The 14,145-nt window shown below is 38.1% G+C and overlaps 1 protein-coding gene across 2 annotated transcripts; it reads right to left on the bottom strand.

The window, feature by feature from the left end:
• Nucleotides 1-4,922: 4,922 nt before the first annotated feature.
• LOC116291630 (twisted gastrulation protein homolog 1-B) lies at nt 4,923-11,396 on the bottom strand. Of its 2 annotated transcripts, none has more exons than XM_089034662.1 (4): nt 10,843-11,396; nt 10,211-10,461; nt 7,557-8,047; nt 4,923-5,178 (listed from the first exon to the last, which is right to left on the bottom strand). In XM_089034662.1, exons 3-4 carry the CDS (start codon nt 8,002-8,004, stop codon nt 4,946-4,948), a joined length of 681 nt encoding a protein of 226 aa, XP_088890788.1. In that variant the 5' UTR covers nt 8,005-8,047; nt 10,211-10,461; nt 10,843-11,396; the 3' UTR covers nt 4,923-4,945. The 2 variants fall into 2 exon arrangements, with proteins under 2 accessions (XP_088890788.1, XP_031554676.2); XM_031698816.2 differs by having other exon boundaries at nt 10,211-10,456.
• Between the last annotated feature and the right edge of the window lie 2,749 nt (nt 11,397-14,145).

Here is a 14,145-nt window from a genome sequence, read left to right as displayed (position 1 = left end):
ACAAGCCGAAAAGATCTATTGTTTAATTTTAGCAAGCCAAAACTAGGCGAACAGTAAAGCAGTTTCATTTATTTAATAACGTAGAAAGAATATCGTGAAAAAAATGCTTTTTCGTCTGTTACTCTTAGCAAACCGTTCTCTTTGGTTCTCAAAGAAACCTAGTTTTTTTACACCATAAAATAACCTCTGGACTGATGAAGTCAGGTCACCGCTGCTAATCCACAGATTGAGTTTAGCGTGTTGAACCTGCATGAGAGTTAATCCTTGAGAGATCCAACAAACTCTACTCACATCAGATGCTGAGTACACTAATATTCACGAAGTTCGATATGCGTTAACTTATATTTTTTGGGGTGCATGTGACGTCATGGCCGCAATTTTCGTTGACAAATATTTTCTCTTGGTGTATATTTTCATGTCAACAAACTTGGCGCTTTATGTTTTGTCATTTTATTCTCATGGGAAGGGATGCACGTCACCTATAGCATAGTAAAGGAGGGTACTTTTTTATTTGGATGGAGGGGAGGGGAGGGGAGGGAAGGGCTGGGGGAGTGGGCTGAGGCCTCGGGAGGGATGGTCGTCATTAAAAATATCAACTTTGGTGGAAGGTCGAACCTCATTTTGACGATAAGCACGGTATCTTCCCTTATGTTTTTTTTTTTTTTTTAACAATTCATATGGATAATGTGTTTACTATTTAACAGAGTTGCACATTTTGGAATTTAAAATATTATATGGTAATACCAACCCAGAAGTATTAATAATGTAAGGATTAGTATATTTATATTTTTATGGTTCCTTTGAGGTTTATAACAAATCTATGATAAAATCAATTACTGTAATAGTTTTTGGAAGGCTTGAAGCAGTAGCGTAGCGAGGATACCAGAGTTTGAGGGGGCGAGCGCACGGGTTTTGGCGGGAAAATTCCCGGAAAAATTCTCCCGTCAAAACCACAGGTAGCCCAACGAAATAGCTACGCCCTTTGCTTGGAGATTCTGACGTTAAGCGTGTGTTGTTAAATTGAGGATAATGATAAAGCTTTAAAAAATTGAAAATGCTAATCGTTTGAAATTACTTGCTCCTATAGATTTTATTCGAGATAACTGACCACAACGTACAGTATAGTGTGCAATCTTGTGTTAAATTAAGTGAAGTTTGAAATTTATTTGTGAATGGGAGTTAAAATCCCACTCTCTATTTATTCTTTTTTCTCCACAACATTAAATTGGGACGTTTGCATGAGGATGTCATTTGACTCTCACTACCAAGATGTCTCTCGATCCTACGGCTTTCTTTTTCAAATTCGTGTGATTTGTATTTCCTCATGAGAATAGTAAGATAATTGGTGCTAATTAACTGAACAAAAGAAAGTATGCAAGGGATTCTGGTAGTTGTAGTTAATAATTATAATTATAATAGTATATTAGTAATAATAATATATAGCTAATAATAGTCATGCAAATGTCCTATTTACGAGTTTTAAAATTTTCCTTAAAATGAGAAGGGTTGTTTCTTAAAGTTACATAATCTGTATGCATGAGCATTACGCGATCATACACCTTCAAGGCGTCTAGAGTTCTGATTCCGTCTATCAAATTTCCAAAACTCTGAATTAGTATTTTATGATTAACGGGATTCAAAAACCAAGACATCTTGGGCTGTTGGTCGCGTAACAGGCCACGTTCGAGATATTTAATTTCTAGCACGATACCGAGGCTATGCGAAACAAAAGTTTTCTCAAGGTTGCGTGCGCATCCAACTTGACGGGCCACGAACCTTCTCGCACTCTCTTTCTTTATCTCTTTCTCCCTTTCTACTACTAGAGCGCATGCAGTAAAACCATGAAATAAAAACAAAGTTGATACTGATAAATAGTAGTAGTGGAGCTGCTAGAGGTAAGGACCATTTGTGTCTTTTGTGTCATTAATGTTGTGGTTGAGATAGCAACTATTTAATCGCTAAATAGCTACTATTTGTCAGTATCAACTTTGCTTTTATTTCATGGTTTTGCAGCATGCGCACTACTACAGGTCAAACAAACCTTGTGATTGGATAAAAACCAAAAACAAAGGAAGTTGGTTGCGATAAAGGAATTATATTATATTACATGTCCATTAAGAATTTAGCTTTGAATTGCGTGCCATTTCTTTGTTATTTGACCAAACTTTGAATGTATAACATGTTTAGGGATATAGGTTTGGTTTAAAACCAGACAATTGAAAAAATATTTAAGGTATTTGGAAAGAAATGGTTCAAAATAAATTACACAAAAATAAATAAACGACTGGTGTTTCTAAGGCCTGGCAGAAGCAGCTTCAAATCCCAGACATTTATATAAGGCCCTTTTAAAACAACCTCACACGCGCGAGCAAGGGCGTCAAGCTCGAGCTAGCTAATGGTACCTTATATTTATTTCAATAATTTAGTCACCAAAAACCTAGCCAGCTGAGATCACTGAAGATCATGGGAAAATCAGTTTTCAAATCAAACAAGGCTTTTTTTGATACAAACTGCAGCTTGAGGATGCCCAGAAGAGGTGAGACTGTAACTGGTAGAAGATGCGCAAGTCCATCAACAGTTATCAAGCGGTTGAATCATGTAAAATGTATCTAGTACACATAATCCTTGTCGGCCTCGGCTTCGTAGCTTTTCAGGTGACTAATTTTCTTGAAATAAGTAATATGTTTGAAATTCCATCATTTTTGCTGATGAAGCCTTTTACTTTTAGATTGGAATATGAAGCGTGACCTTCAAGTTAGAAAATGCCATTTTTCTTATTTTATCCAAAGAACATAAAAGCACAAAAATTCATAGGTGTGTAATTTATGAACGGGGATTACGGTCACCAAATCAAAAATAGAGCGACTTAAAAAACCCGACTTTTTTAACGCGTGGACGTGCGTGACCAATAGACTTCGCATTTGATTTTCAAGGAAATTTTGATAAATGTAGCACGCAGTTTGCAAGGAAATAAAGCAATTCTTTGAGAAGCCATCACAAATATAAGTGAACGGATTCGGATCCTTCAAAGTAGATCTCTCAAAACTTTTATCCGCTTAAGGAGCCTTTATTTCATACAATTATTTTGATTGATAAATTAACCAGGACCATACTTCCAGACATCGAATGCTGAACCGTCGTATGGACTTACGGCTACGCTGGAGATTTCGACTCCAACACCGCTATCCCGGGAGGAATTACAGACTGATCAGGAAGCTCGGCCGAAGCCTAAGGGAGAGGTTAGTCGGCCCCTAGACCGTAGATGATTAACCCCTTGCTATGACCAGCAGACCCAGTATTCCATTTGTGCCAATGATGACTAAGTTCCCATGTTCAGTCTTTCCCTTGTGGGACTTAACTTTGTAAGATTTACATCTTACTAGAATTAAATATCAAAAAATAGATTAAATATATAGTTATTGCTTCGCTAAGTGTGCTTTGATTTATATTAGCGAGAATGGGGCATTTGCGATATTAGAGAACTCATCACGACGTTGAAGTCATCCACGCATGCGCAGCCAGCTTTTTTTCTATCAATCAAATAAAACAATTCCGCGACGAAAACAATGTACTCAGTCCCTGCAAGGAAAATGTTAACCAAGCATTTTTAAGCCATATTTCTTTCGAGAAAAGTGGTCAACTCAGCTGGAATATAGAACTATAATTTAAATTTTATTAATTTATATTCCATTGTATATCAGCTTTACAACTAGTTAGGGGACAATACAAACAAACGAGCAAAGAAAACAACTTGTCGAGGGAAAAAGCAACAGGACAAGTAAAGTTCATGCCAAAATAAATGATTTACAAATACTGAAATACTAATGACAAACACTAAGAAAAACAAGATTGACATTCATAAACATGTTTCAATTGTCGCGGACACTAAACTACGAACGTAACAGCACGGACAAGCGTCGCTGGTACAAAAACAGCCAATGAGAGGAAAAGATGTAGGCGGGAATAGAGGGTGAAATTTTATGCATCCAATATCTTAATGCCAACATTTTAATAGCCCTTTCAGTCCAACTAATATGAATATGCCAAACTTTTCTTATGCAAACACAAAGCAAATTCGAAAATTATTGTTTGACAAATCAACGCCTTTTTGCGTCTAATATATTCGTTCTTATCTTTTCTTAATGCAACCCCCCTCCTCCCTCGGGTTAGTCAATGAACCTCCCCTTAGTGTATGCAGTTTTTACACAGTGATTTCGTTCCACCATTATCTCCATAATCTACACGCCTGTTCATCCCCCCCCCCCCCCCCCCCTCCTCGGGATAGTCAATGAACTTCCCCTTAGTGCATACAATTTTTACACAGAGATTTAGTTCCACCATAATCCAAACACCTCTTCATTCCCTCCACCCCACCCCCCTCGGGATAGTCAATGAACTTCCCCTTAGTGCATACAGTTTTTACACAGAGATTTAGTTCCACCATAATCCAAACACCTCTTCATTCCCCCCACCCCACCCCCCTCGGGATAGTCAATGAACTTCCCCTTAGTGCATACAGTTTTTACACAGAGATTTAGTTCCACCATAATCCACACACCTCTTCATTCCCCCCACCCCACCCCCCTCGGGATAGTCAATGAACTTCCCCTTAGTGCATACAGCTTTTACACAGTGATTTAGTTCCACCATAATCCACACACCTCTTCATTCCCCCCACCCCACCCCCCTCGGGATAGTCAATGAACTTCCCCTTAGTGCATACAGTTTTTACACAGAGATTTAGTTCCACCATAATCCACACACCTCTTCATTCCCCCCACCCCACCCCCCTCGGGATAGTCAATGAACTTCCCCTTAGTGCATACAGTTTTTACACAGAGATTTAGTTCCACCATAATCCACACACCTCTTCATTTCCCCTTCACCCCCTTCCTCCCCCCCCCCCCCCCCCCCCACCCCCTCGGGATAGTCAATGAACTTCCCCTTAGTGCATACAATTTTTACACAGTGATTTAGTTCCACCATAATCCACACACGTATTACCGACGCACTGACAACAGCCATTATGAAACCATCGAAAGCGACTGGCTCCCATTGACTGACAAGACTTCTTGCATTTGACCAGAGAACAACAGCTGTCGAAGAAAGCTACTTTACATACTTGTGATCCTGGTTGGAGAGCAGGCACGACTGCAGGCCTGCTTCTCGTGACGTTTGCTGGGAGAAGAATGAAGATGAACATGATTAATCAAAAATATTTTTCTCCCTCTGCTATCCTTTGCTTCATAGTCCCTTTTCTAATTCGGTAAATACGACTGTGCTTTATGAGTAGACTCATCTGCACAGGCTTATAGCCTAGTCCAAGAGAATATTAAGTAAGACTTAATGTTCTCTTGCCCTCGTCTGAAAGCAATCCATTTAAAAAGTCAAATGTGATGCAAAGAATGTGCAGCTTGAATACCCAGAACAATACCTATGCTTTGAAATCCCACAAAATGTCAATGTTGTCTGACTGATAAAACGGGGATAAGCCTGTGCAAATGAGTCTTTGATCTTCAAAAACGATATGCATTTAATGCGTACGCGAAACTGCCGTGCCGTGCCGTGCCGTGCCGTGCCGTGCCGTGCCGTGCCGTGATTGGATGGAAGCCAGCGTAATCGCACTTTACACTTATTCCCAAGATGAAAAAGGATTTTCGTCGTACCTCATCGAAAAGATCACTTAATTCCTAAAGCTATTTTTTTCTGAAAGAAGTTAGATATTTGACGATAAAATCTTTGTTTGCGTATAACGACATAGACGTGATATTGGAAAAATGTGACAAAATCGTTCAATGAAGTTATTTAGTCATATCTTCCAAAATGGCGGCCTCATTCTTTGGTGATATTCCAACATGACGACTATGGCTTTTGTTATTTCACACCCTTGGGAGTGACTGCAAATTAAAAATCCCAAAAATTACGGGACTCTAGCGTAAGTCAAGGGCTAAGATCTCGAACTCGTTGCCTTCGTTAAAAAATATAACACGTGAGTTGAGTGTATGTCGTAAATATATAATGGAGTGGTAGTGTGTGAGAGTGATAGCAGACCTCATCAGTGAGGAGCTGCCAAAATGATAGGCCATTTCACGGATCTCGTTACTCAACATCAGCCTCGTCAGCGTGTAATTATTCTTTAGAATTTGACTACAGTCCGCAGTAATGAAAGGAATTTACACATTAACGAACAATTGAAACACTTAAAAATTTCACAGGTTGTAGGCAATTTCTAAAGAACATATTACACACTGACGAGGCTGAGGTTGAGTAACGGGATCCATGAAATGCATGGTCTATTGAATCAGCCTGCTCTAACAAATAATATTGTGTAGAAAACCGTGAAACAAAGTGTAATAACTAAGGTGTAATAAATTGTAATACACCAAAAACACAAAAGGAAACCAAAAGAAAATGCGGACAATAAAGTGTATTAAAGTGTCATACGCTAAAGTGTATTTCAAGGGTTTTTGAAAACCACTCTATCTTTCTGGCAAGAGTACTATAGTATGAAATCCCTGGTCTCTATTACGGGAAGGCGTCGGAACCAGGGATCACTGAACTGACTAAACCAAGTGCCACCACTGAAACACTCGAGATTTTTTTTTTTTTTTTTTTTGGCAACGATTCGACTGACCCTGATCTCCCTATCATCAATGTAATTAGTCGATACCGCACTTCGAGGGTTTTTCCCGTATTCTGCAAGTTTACATCTTTCGCCAACTGTCTTATTAAATTTGGCGGACAAAACAATGAAGTGAAGAGTTTTAATCTCGTGAGAATTGGAAACCTATTGGTATGTCCTCCAAATTGCATTCCGACATACTGGAAAGACCTAATTTCTCTTGCGCGAATTTTCCCCATTTCAGAGCAGGTGTAATTCATTCCCAAGAGCACCTTTTTTTTGTTGAACGGTTGAGCACGAGAAGACACATGAACATGGATACAAGCGTATAGAGCTACAAAACTTTGCTCTGAATAATAGACCCATTGCATTTGACGTCAAAGCAGCTCATTTTGGAGGAGAACCAAAAACAAAATAGAATTTCGACCTCCTGTAAACTGAAAATCTATTGTTATGTTCTCCAAATTGAGTTGCATTCGGACGTACTGCAAGGGGTCTATTTGTCCTTTTTCCGTCCACAAACGGATTAAATGTTTCGCGTCCACACTAGTCCGATCAGAGGCGGCAAAAACGCTTCATTGCACATCTGAGCATGTACATCTGAGCATGCGCATCGAAGCTGAAATTGAGCCCGCGGTAGATTTTTAGTCTTCCCGCCATGTTCCCATGACAGTCATGACGTCATCGCATTCGAAAAATTTCGGGTACGAAATGTTCTCCGTCCACACTAATACGGCTAGCCGGCGTTTTCAAATTGTTCCACTCTGGAGACCGTATTCGAAAAAATTCGTTTTCAATGAATAATTGTTCCGGATTCGCCCGGACTAGTGTGGACGGTAGGCCTAACCGAATAAATAAAAATTCGGATTCAAATTTATCCGGCATAGTGTGGACGGGGCCTCAGATGTATGGTATCAAGTTTGCTAGGACCTACCGTTCGCAGAATGCGTAGAAGAAATAGTGGACTGGGGACGAGATATAAACACGGTTCCTTTAGTACCAAAGCTCAGTGCATCAAAAAGCGATGGAATCGGTGATGGGAGATTTCCGAAGGTACTGACCGCGTGAAAGGGCAACACCCTGCTGATGTGAGCCAAACACAGCCCAAGACAATCACAGCAATCAGACCACAGGGAACCCAAACATCGGGTACAGTCAGCACAACAAGAACAGTCGGGTAGTTGGCAAGTACAGGACTGCATTATCTGACAGGCGGAGATCCGCGATGCACAAACTTGTTTGTCACAAGTACGGAAGCTAGGGTGTGTTGGCGTACTACTGGGCTTTGTGCTAGGGCCACTTTGAGGTAACGTGGATTGTGTCGTGGGATTGAGAAGTATGAAAACAAAAACGAAACAAACTTTGTATTTGGAGATAACCATCTTGTATCATCCAATGCGGGCAGTAATACAACGAAAATGATATCTAAATCGAGATGGAAAAGAAACGAAAAAAATCAGGATTGATCGTTAAAACACAGGTGAAAAGTAAGCAAACGAAGTAAAAACAGTTATTTAAGATAGAGAGGGCTGAGATAATTTTTAATAAGAAAAAAATACTAGTCCAGGGTTTTACTTCCAGAGGTGGTGGAAACCGTGTGGTAAACCTTTCCCTTTAGCAGGTCCCGTACGATCATAGCAATCGATCCATTAAAAAAATAAAAGAGCAGAGAAGAGAAAGAAAAGGAGGAGGAGAAGGAGACTAGAAAAAGAGAGGGAAGCAGGGAGAAAATAGAATGAAAAATAGAAAAGAAAAGAAGTAAGGAAGGGAGAAAGGAAAGCCTGCTGAAGGAAGGAAGTTCCGTGGAGGAGTGCAGGAATCCCGTCACGAAAAGGTAAAAGAAAGTACAGGAAAGAAGCAAAAAACAAAAAAAACAACCAAAAACAAAAACAAAAACAAAAGGAATGGAATGGAATGGAATGGAAAGGAAAGGAAAATTAGAAAGGAAAGGAAAGAATGGAATGGAATGGAATGGAAAGTAAAGGAATGGAAAGGAAAAGGAAAGGAAGGAGAGCAAAGCAAAGGAAAGAGAGCAAAGCAAAGCAAAGCAAAGCAAAGTAAAGGAGAGAAGAGAAGAGAAAATAAAGGAAGGGAAATTAAAAGAAGAGGAAACAGGAAAAAAGAAAAAAGCTAAGTAAAACAAATCAATAAAACTAAATGGCGAGACATTTTGTGCGCGTTTAAAGCCCTAAACCTCCACTTAACCCTGCACCAACTTCCTGCTCATCTGCATTGTTGAAAGACCCCCTACACCCTAGATAAGTGGCTCAAAGGCAGGGGCAGTTCTTGTCATTTAACGGTCTGCTAGTCAACTAGCCCTAAGCTAAGATGCCTTGATTGCAATCCAGAAGATCTTTATGACTCTAGCTCATATCTATACCAAATGCCATACCAATGTAAACTAGAACCAGACGTAGTAGATAACAAGTGTCTCAATCTCTATCATTAACCAAGACAAGTACATTAAGTAATTAGTTAATCCTGAATGATTTTGATAGTATAGGATATGATATAGCTAGAGGGAAGAGAGTGAACAGCTATTCAGATTAAAGACAATATTTGTTGGACATATCGTTCAATCATCAATGAATCGTTAAACGAACGCTACTATAGCACACAACCACATCTTAACACCAGCCTGTTTCTCATATTCTACAACGATTCCAGTATCTCATTCAAAGTTCAAACTAGGATCAAGAACAGAGAATCCAAGAACAAGCGCAGTTTGGACGAAAAATATTGAAATATAATTTATGTACGTTTTGCATGCATGCCCCCTAGATCGAGAGTAGCAAGGAATGGATCGTGCTTTCAGTATACGTACGCACGAAAACTAAATTTGGACGAATAAATTTTACTTTAAATGACTTTTTTATTGTTTCAAGAAAGTGAATATTTTTTGGGTTATCCAAGAGCAATTAAAAATTAATTCCAGACACATTTGATATTCGAACTATGGTTAGAATTATGTTGAGCGAAATTATCTCGGGAATATCTAGATATAGGAAATAAAATCAGTGTTATGCGCGGGCCATTTAGTTAAATACCATTTGAGTAAATCTCTGGTATATTTTTCGTATGCTTTTTTATTGTTTAAATGGTAAGCTTTGTTAGGTCATGTATTAAATCATACACTATCTGTGGTAGTTTACGAATACTGTTGCTTTGAGTGTGACAAGTATACAAGGGATAACACAACGATTTTGAGCGGTGGAAACTCAAGAAACGAGAACTTCGAAGAACTTCGTTCATACAGTGAAGGTCTGAAGTCGTAAAGTGAGAAATAAATTTGGTTTAAAACCAGCTACAAGTCAAATGTTAAAGCTATAATTAAGAATGGAAGATAGACAATATTTGAATCTTTACTTAGCTGCATGGTTGATTGATCAAAGAAGAAGAAGAAGAAGAAGAAGAAGAAGAAGAAGAAGAAGAAGAAAGAAGATAAGCAAGAAGGTAAAAATCACTTTCGTACAATAAGGTTAACACAGTGCAAAGTTGGAAGCAAAGTTTCTATACATATTTTGATTTGATCTAAAACAGTAATTCAAATGATAAACGTATTAAAATTGAAAGATAGACATTACTTGCCTGTTTGCTAAGCACCAATATTCTTTTAGTTGTTTTATTTGATGTAAAAATACCTTTCCTTTCCTCGAAAATGAAGTCAGGAAGCTATTGAAAGTGCTTCATTTGGACTGCACTCGATTAAAACTAAGTCAAAGACGCGAGCTTTAATCCCCTTTGAGCTCTCTAGGTTTGTTGACTACTCGCAGTCAGTGGTCAACGATTTTCATCTTCAATGCCACTCAGCTTTTCCTTCAACCCCACATCAGGCTACACTGTCAACAAGCAAATTTTTTTAAAAGTCAATACAGACTAGTGATGCATGCATAGAGAGAATGTGACACCTAAGGCTATCAAGTCTATTGTCATCAATTGAAAATGAACTCACAGAGTTGGCAATGTTTGCCAACTTTATAAGGCAACTCGACAGGACGGGATCTGTAAAATAATCAGCCTATCCAATTGACGACTTTGAACCCTTGGTCTATTTGTATTAAATGTGTAAAACGGCTGTGTTATGAATTTCTTGAATGCTTTATCAATGAGAGTTCAATCCGAAAAAGACGTCTCTGTCGTCTGTTAGCTAGGATTCAGTTTCTGAGAAAAAATAGCCTTACGAAGCAAAATTAATTATAGTTTATACGTTGATAACTTACAAAATCCAAATAAAAAACGCCTTGATTTGAAGAACTGTTTTCGAATCGTCATGATTCAATTTATCTTTCTTCAACTGAAAATGTCACTGAAAGTTTACCTGGCCTTGACTCGTTAGTTTTCGAATGGAAACAGGACACTTGCATTATGGCGTCATCAACTACAAATACCAGAATCCCTTACACACTTTCTAGCTTTGATTTAGTTAATTAGCACCAATTGTCTTAATATTCTTACGGGAAAATACAAATTTGAATAAGAAAGTAAGTTCGCAAATCATTTTGGCAGAAGTAGTCAAATGACGAAATCATGGAAGCGTCCTATTTGCACCATACAAAATTTGGGGCATCTTTGATTCGGCTGGATGGATTTAAGCAATCAGTGTCTGTCAACTCTACTCCTTCGTACTGTAAGAGGTCACGGAACATCCTTATGTATTAAAGATGAGCATCATTGATTGCTACTTGAAATAGAGCGTCCTAATCCTGCTCCTAATACCGCGAGAATGTTATATCTTTTCAACAACAAGATGTGAAAAATTGAAGGATTATCAGCAAGGATTGGGGTCTTCTTTGCAGAGGTCAAGCCAAAAGCGTCAGTTGTTAATCTGTAATCCTAATATTGAGTTAAGCTGTTTGCTCGATAAACTGCTGTTTGTCAACGACTCCACGTTTCCTTGTGTCCATGCATTATAACCAAAAGCTGACGTAATACGTACATTAAACATCACTTTCAGGTTTTTCTTCGCCATCGGCAGACATGACCACGTTTTCATCGTTTCAATGCATTCGGCTTTACCTCTCATAAACCTTCTTCACACCTAAGACATATTCATTTATTTATCTACCACTCCTTTGAGGTTTTTTTACTTCTTTCGCCAAAAAAATGTCAAAGAAATATTCATTTACCTACTATGGTTTTAACAGGAATTTCATCAAATCTGCAGTCAAAGATAAATAAAGCAAAGCTAATTTTTTCTCCCTGAAACTTTTATTGCCTGAAAATAATGGAACGGCTTAGTCTTTTAAAGCCTCACAGCAGGGTATTTTTACGCCCCAAGTATCGGGTCACGATTGAAAGCTTCCTTCGTATTCACGACTGAGAGGTTGCAATTTTGAGACGGCAATACTACAAAGAACGATAAAAAAATACCTTGTTGGATATAGAGCGTACTATAAACTAATTTGAAGCGGCAATACTACAAAATTTTGACGCCTAGTTAGGAGAAAGTATATTGACAGAGTTAGCCAATCATATTGCATAATGAAAGCATCCCAACTAAGCCAATCAGCAGCAAACGGTGAAGCCTATACATGAAAATGTATCTGTGGTTATACAACAATCTGATTACATGAGGTGAAAGTTCTACTGATTCTTCTTTCTGTAGATTGGCTTTCTTTCTTTTTTTTTTTTTTTTTTTTTGTTGGTAGTTTTCTGACAGGTGATGCTGTAAGTCCTTGATATTATATGCGTGCTTTAATGCAAAAGGCGAAAAAATCACCCAACATGATCCAAACCATGAGCTATAACCCATGCAAAATGGTCAAAAATGACGAAAATTTCATCCCCCTGACATTATGTGTTTTTTCGTAAAAGGCGTGAAAATCCCCGGAAATCCATCCAAACCATGGGCAATAACCCATGCAATATGCCAAAAAATAACAAAAAATTCGACTACTTCATATTATGTGTTTTATGTAAAAGGTGTGAAAATCACCCGAAATCCATACAAACCATGGGCTATAACCCATGCAAAATGCCCAACAATGACAAAAAATTCATCACTTGGACATTATGTGTTTTTTCGTAAAAGCTGTGAACATCACCCCAAATCCAACCAAACCATGGGCTATAACCCATGGAAAATGGTCAAAAATGATGAAAAACTTATAACTTGGACATTATGTGTTTTTTTGTAAAAAAAGGAAAATCACCCAAAATCCATCCAAACCATGGGCCATAACCCATGCAAAATGGTCACAGATGATGAAAAATTCCACTTCTTCACATTATGTGTTTTATGTAAAAGGTGTGAAAATCACCACAAATCCACTCAAACCATGGGCTAAAACCCATGGAAAATGGTCAAAAATGACGAAAAATTCGACTTCTTCACATTATGTGTTTTATGTAAAAGGTGTGAAAATCACCCCAAATCCATCCAAACCATGGGCTATAACCCAAGCAAAATGCCCAAAAATGACGGAAAAGTCATCACTTGGACATTATGTGTTTTATGTAAAAGGTGTGAAAATCACCCCAAATCCATCCAAACCATGGGCTATAACGCATGGAAAATGGTGAAAAATGACGAAAAATTCATCACTTGGACATTATGTGTTTTCTCGTAAAAGGTTTGAAAATCACCCCAAATCCATCCAAACCATGGGCTATAACCCATGCAAAATGCCCAACAGTGACGAAAAATTCATCACTTGGACATTATGTGTTTTTTCGTAAAAGGTGTGAACATCACACCAAATCCAACCAAACCATGGGCTATAACCCATGGAAAATGGTCAAAAATGATGAAAAACTTATAACTTGGACATTATGTGTTTTTTTCGTAAAAAAAGGAAAATCACCCCAAATCCATCCAAACCATGGGCTATAACCCATGCAAAATGGTCACAGATGATGAAAAATTCGACTTCTTCACATTATGTGTTTTATGTAAAAGGTGTGAAAATCAACCCAAATCCAAACAAACCATGGGCTATAACCCATGCCAAATGGCCAAAAATAACAAAAAATTCGACTCCTTCACATTATGTGTTTTATGTAAAAGGCGTGAAAATCACCGGAAATCCATCAAAACCATGGGCAATAACCCATGCAAAATGCCAAAAAATAACAAAAAATTCGACTACTTCACATTATGTGTTTTATGTAAAAGGTGTGAAAATCACCCGAAATCCATACAAACCATGGGCTATAACCCATGCAAAATGCCCAACAATGACAAAAAATTCATCACTTGGACATTATGTGTTTTTTCGTAAAAGCTGTGAACATCACCCCAAATCCAACCAAACCATAGGCTATAACCCATGGAAAATGCTCAAAAATGATGAAAAACTTATAACTTGGACATTATGGGTTTTTTTGTAAAAAAAGGAAAATCACCCATAATCCATCCAAACCATGGGCTATAACCCATGCAAAATGGTCACAGATGATGAAAAATTCCACTTCTTCACATTATGTGTTTTATGTAAAAGGTGTGAAAATCACCCCAAATCCAAACAAACCATGGGCTATAACCCATGCAAAATGGCCAAAAATAACAAAAAATTCGACTCCTT

The sequence above is a fragment of the Actinia tenebrosa genome, unplaced genomic scaffold, assembly GCF_029948245.1.
Source record: "Actinia tenebrosa isolate PJP-AT-01 unplaced genomic scaffold, QUT_ActTen_1.0 PGA_scaffold2__45_contigs__length_23673736, whole genome shotgun sequence".
NCBI classification, from domain to species: domain Eukaryota; kingdom Metazoa; phylum Cnidaria; class Anthozoa; order Actiniaria; family Actiniidae; genus Actinia; species Actinia tenebrosa.
This window is presented reverse-complemented; position numbering and strand designations above follow the sequence as displayed.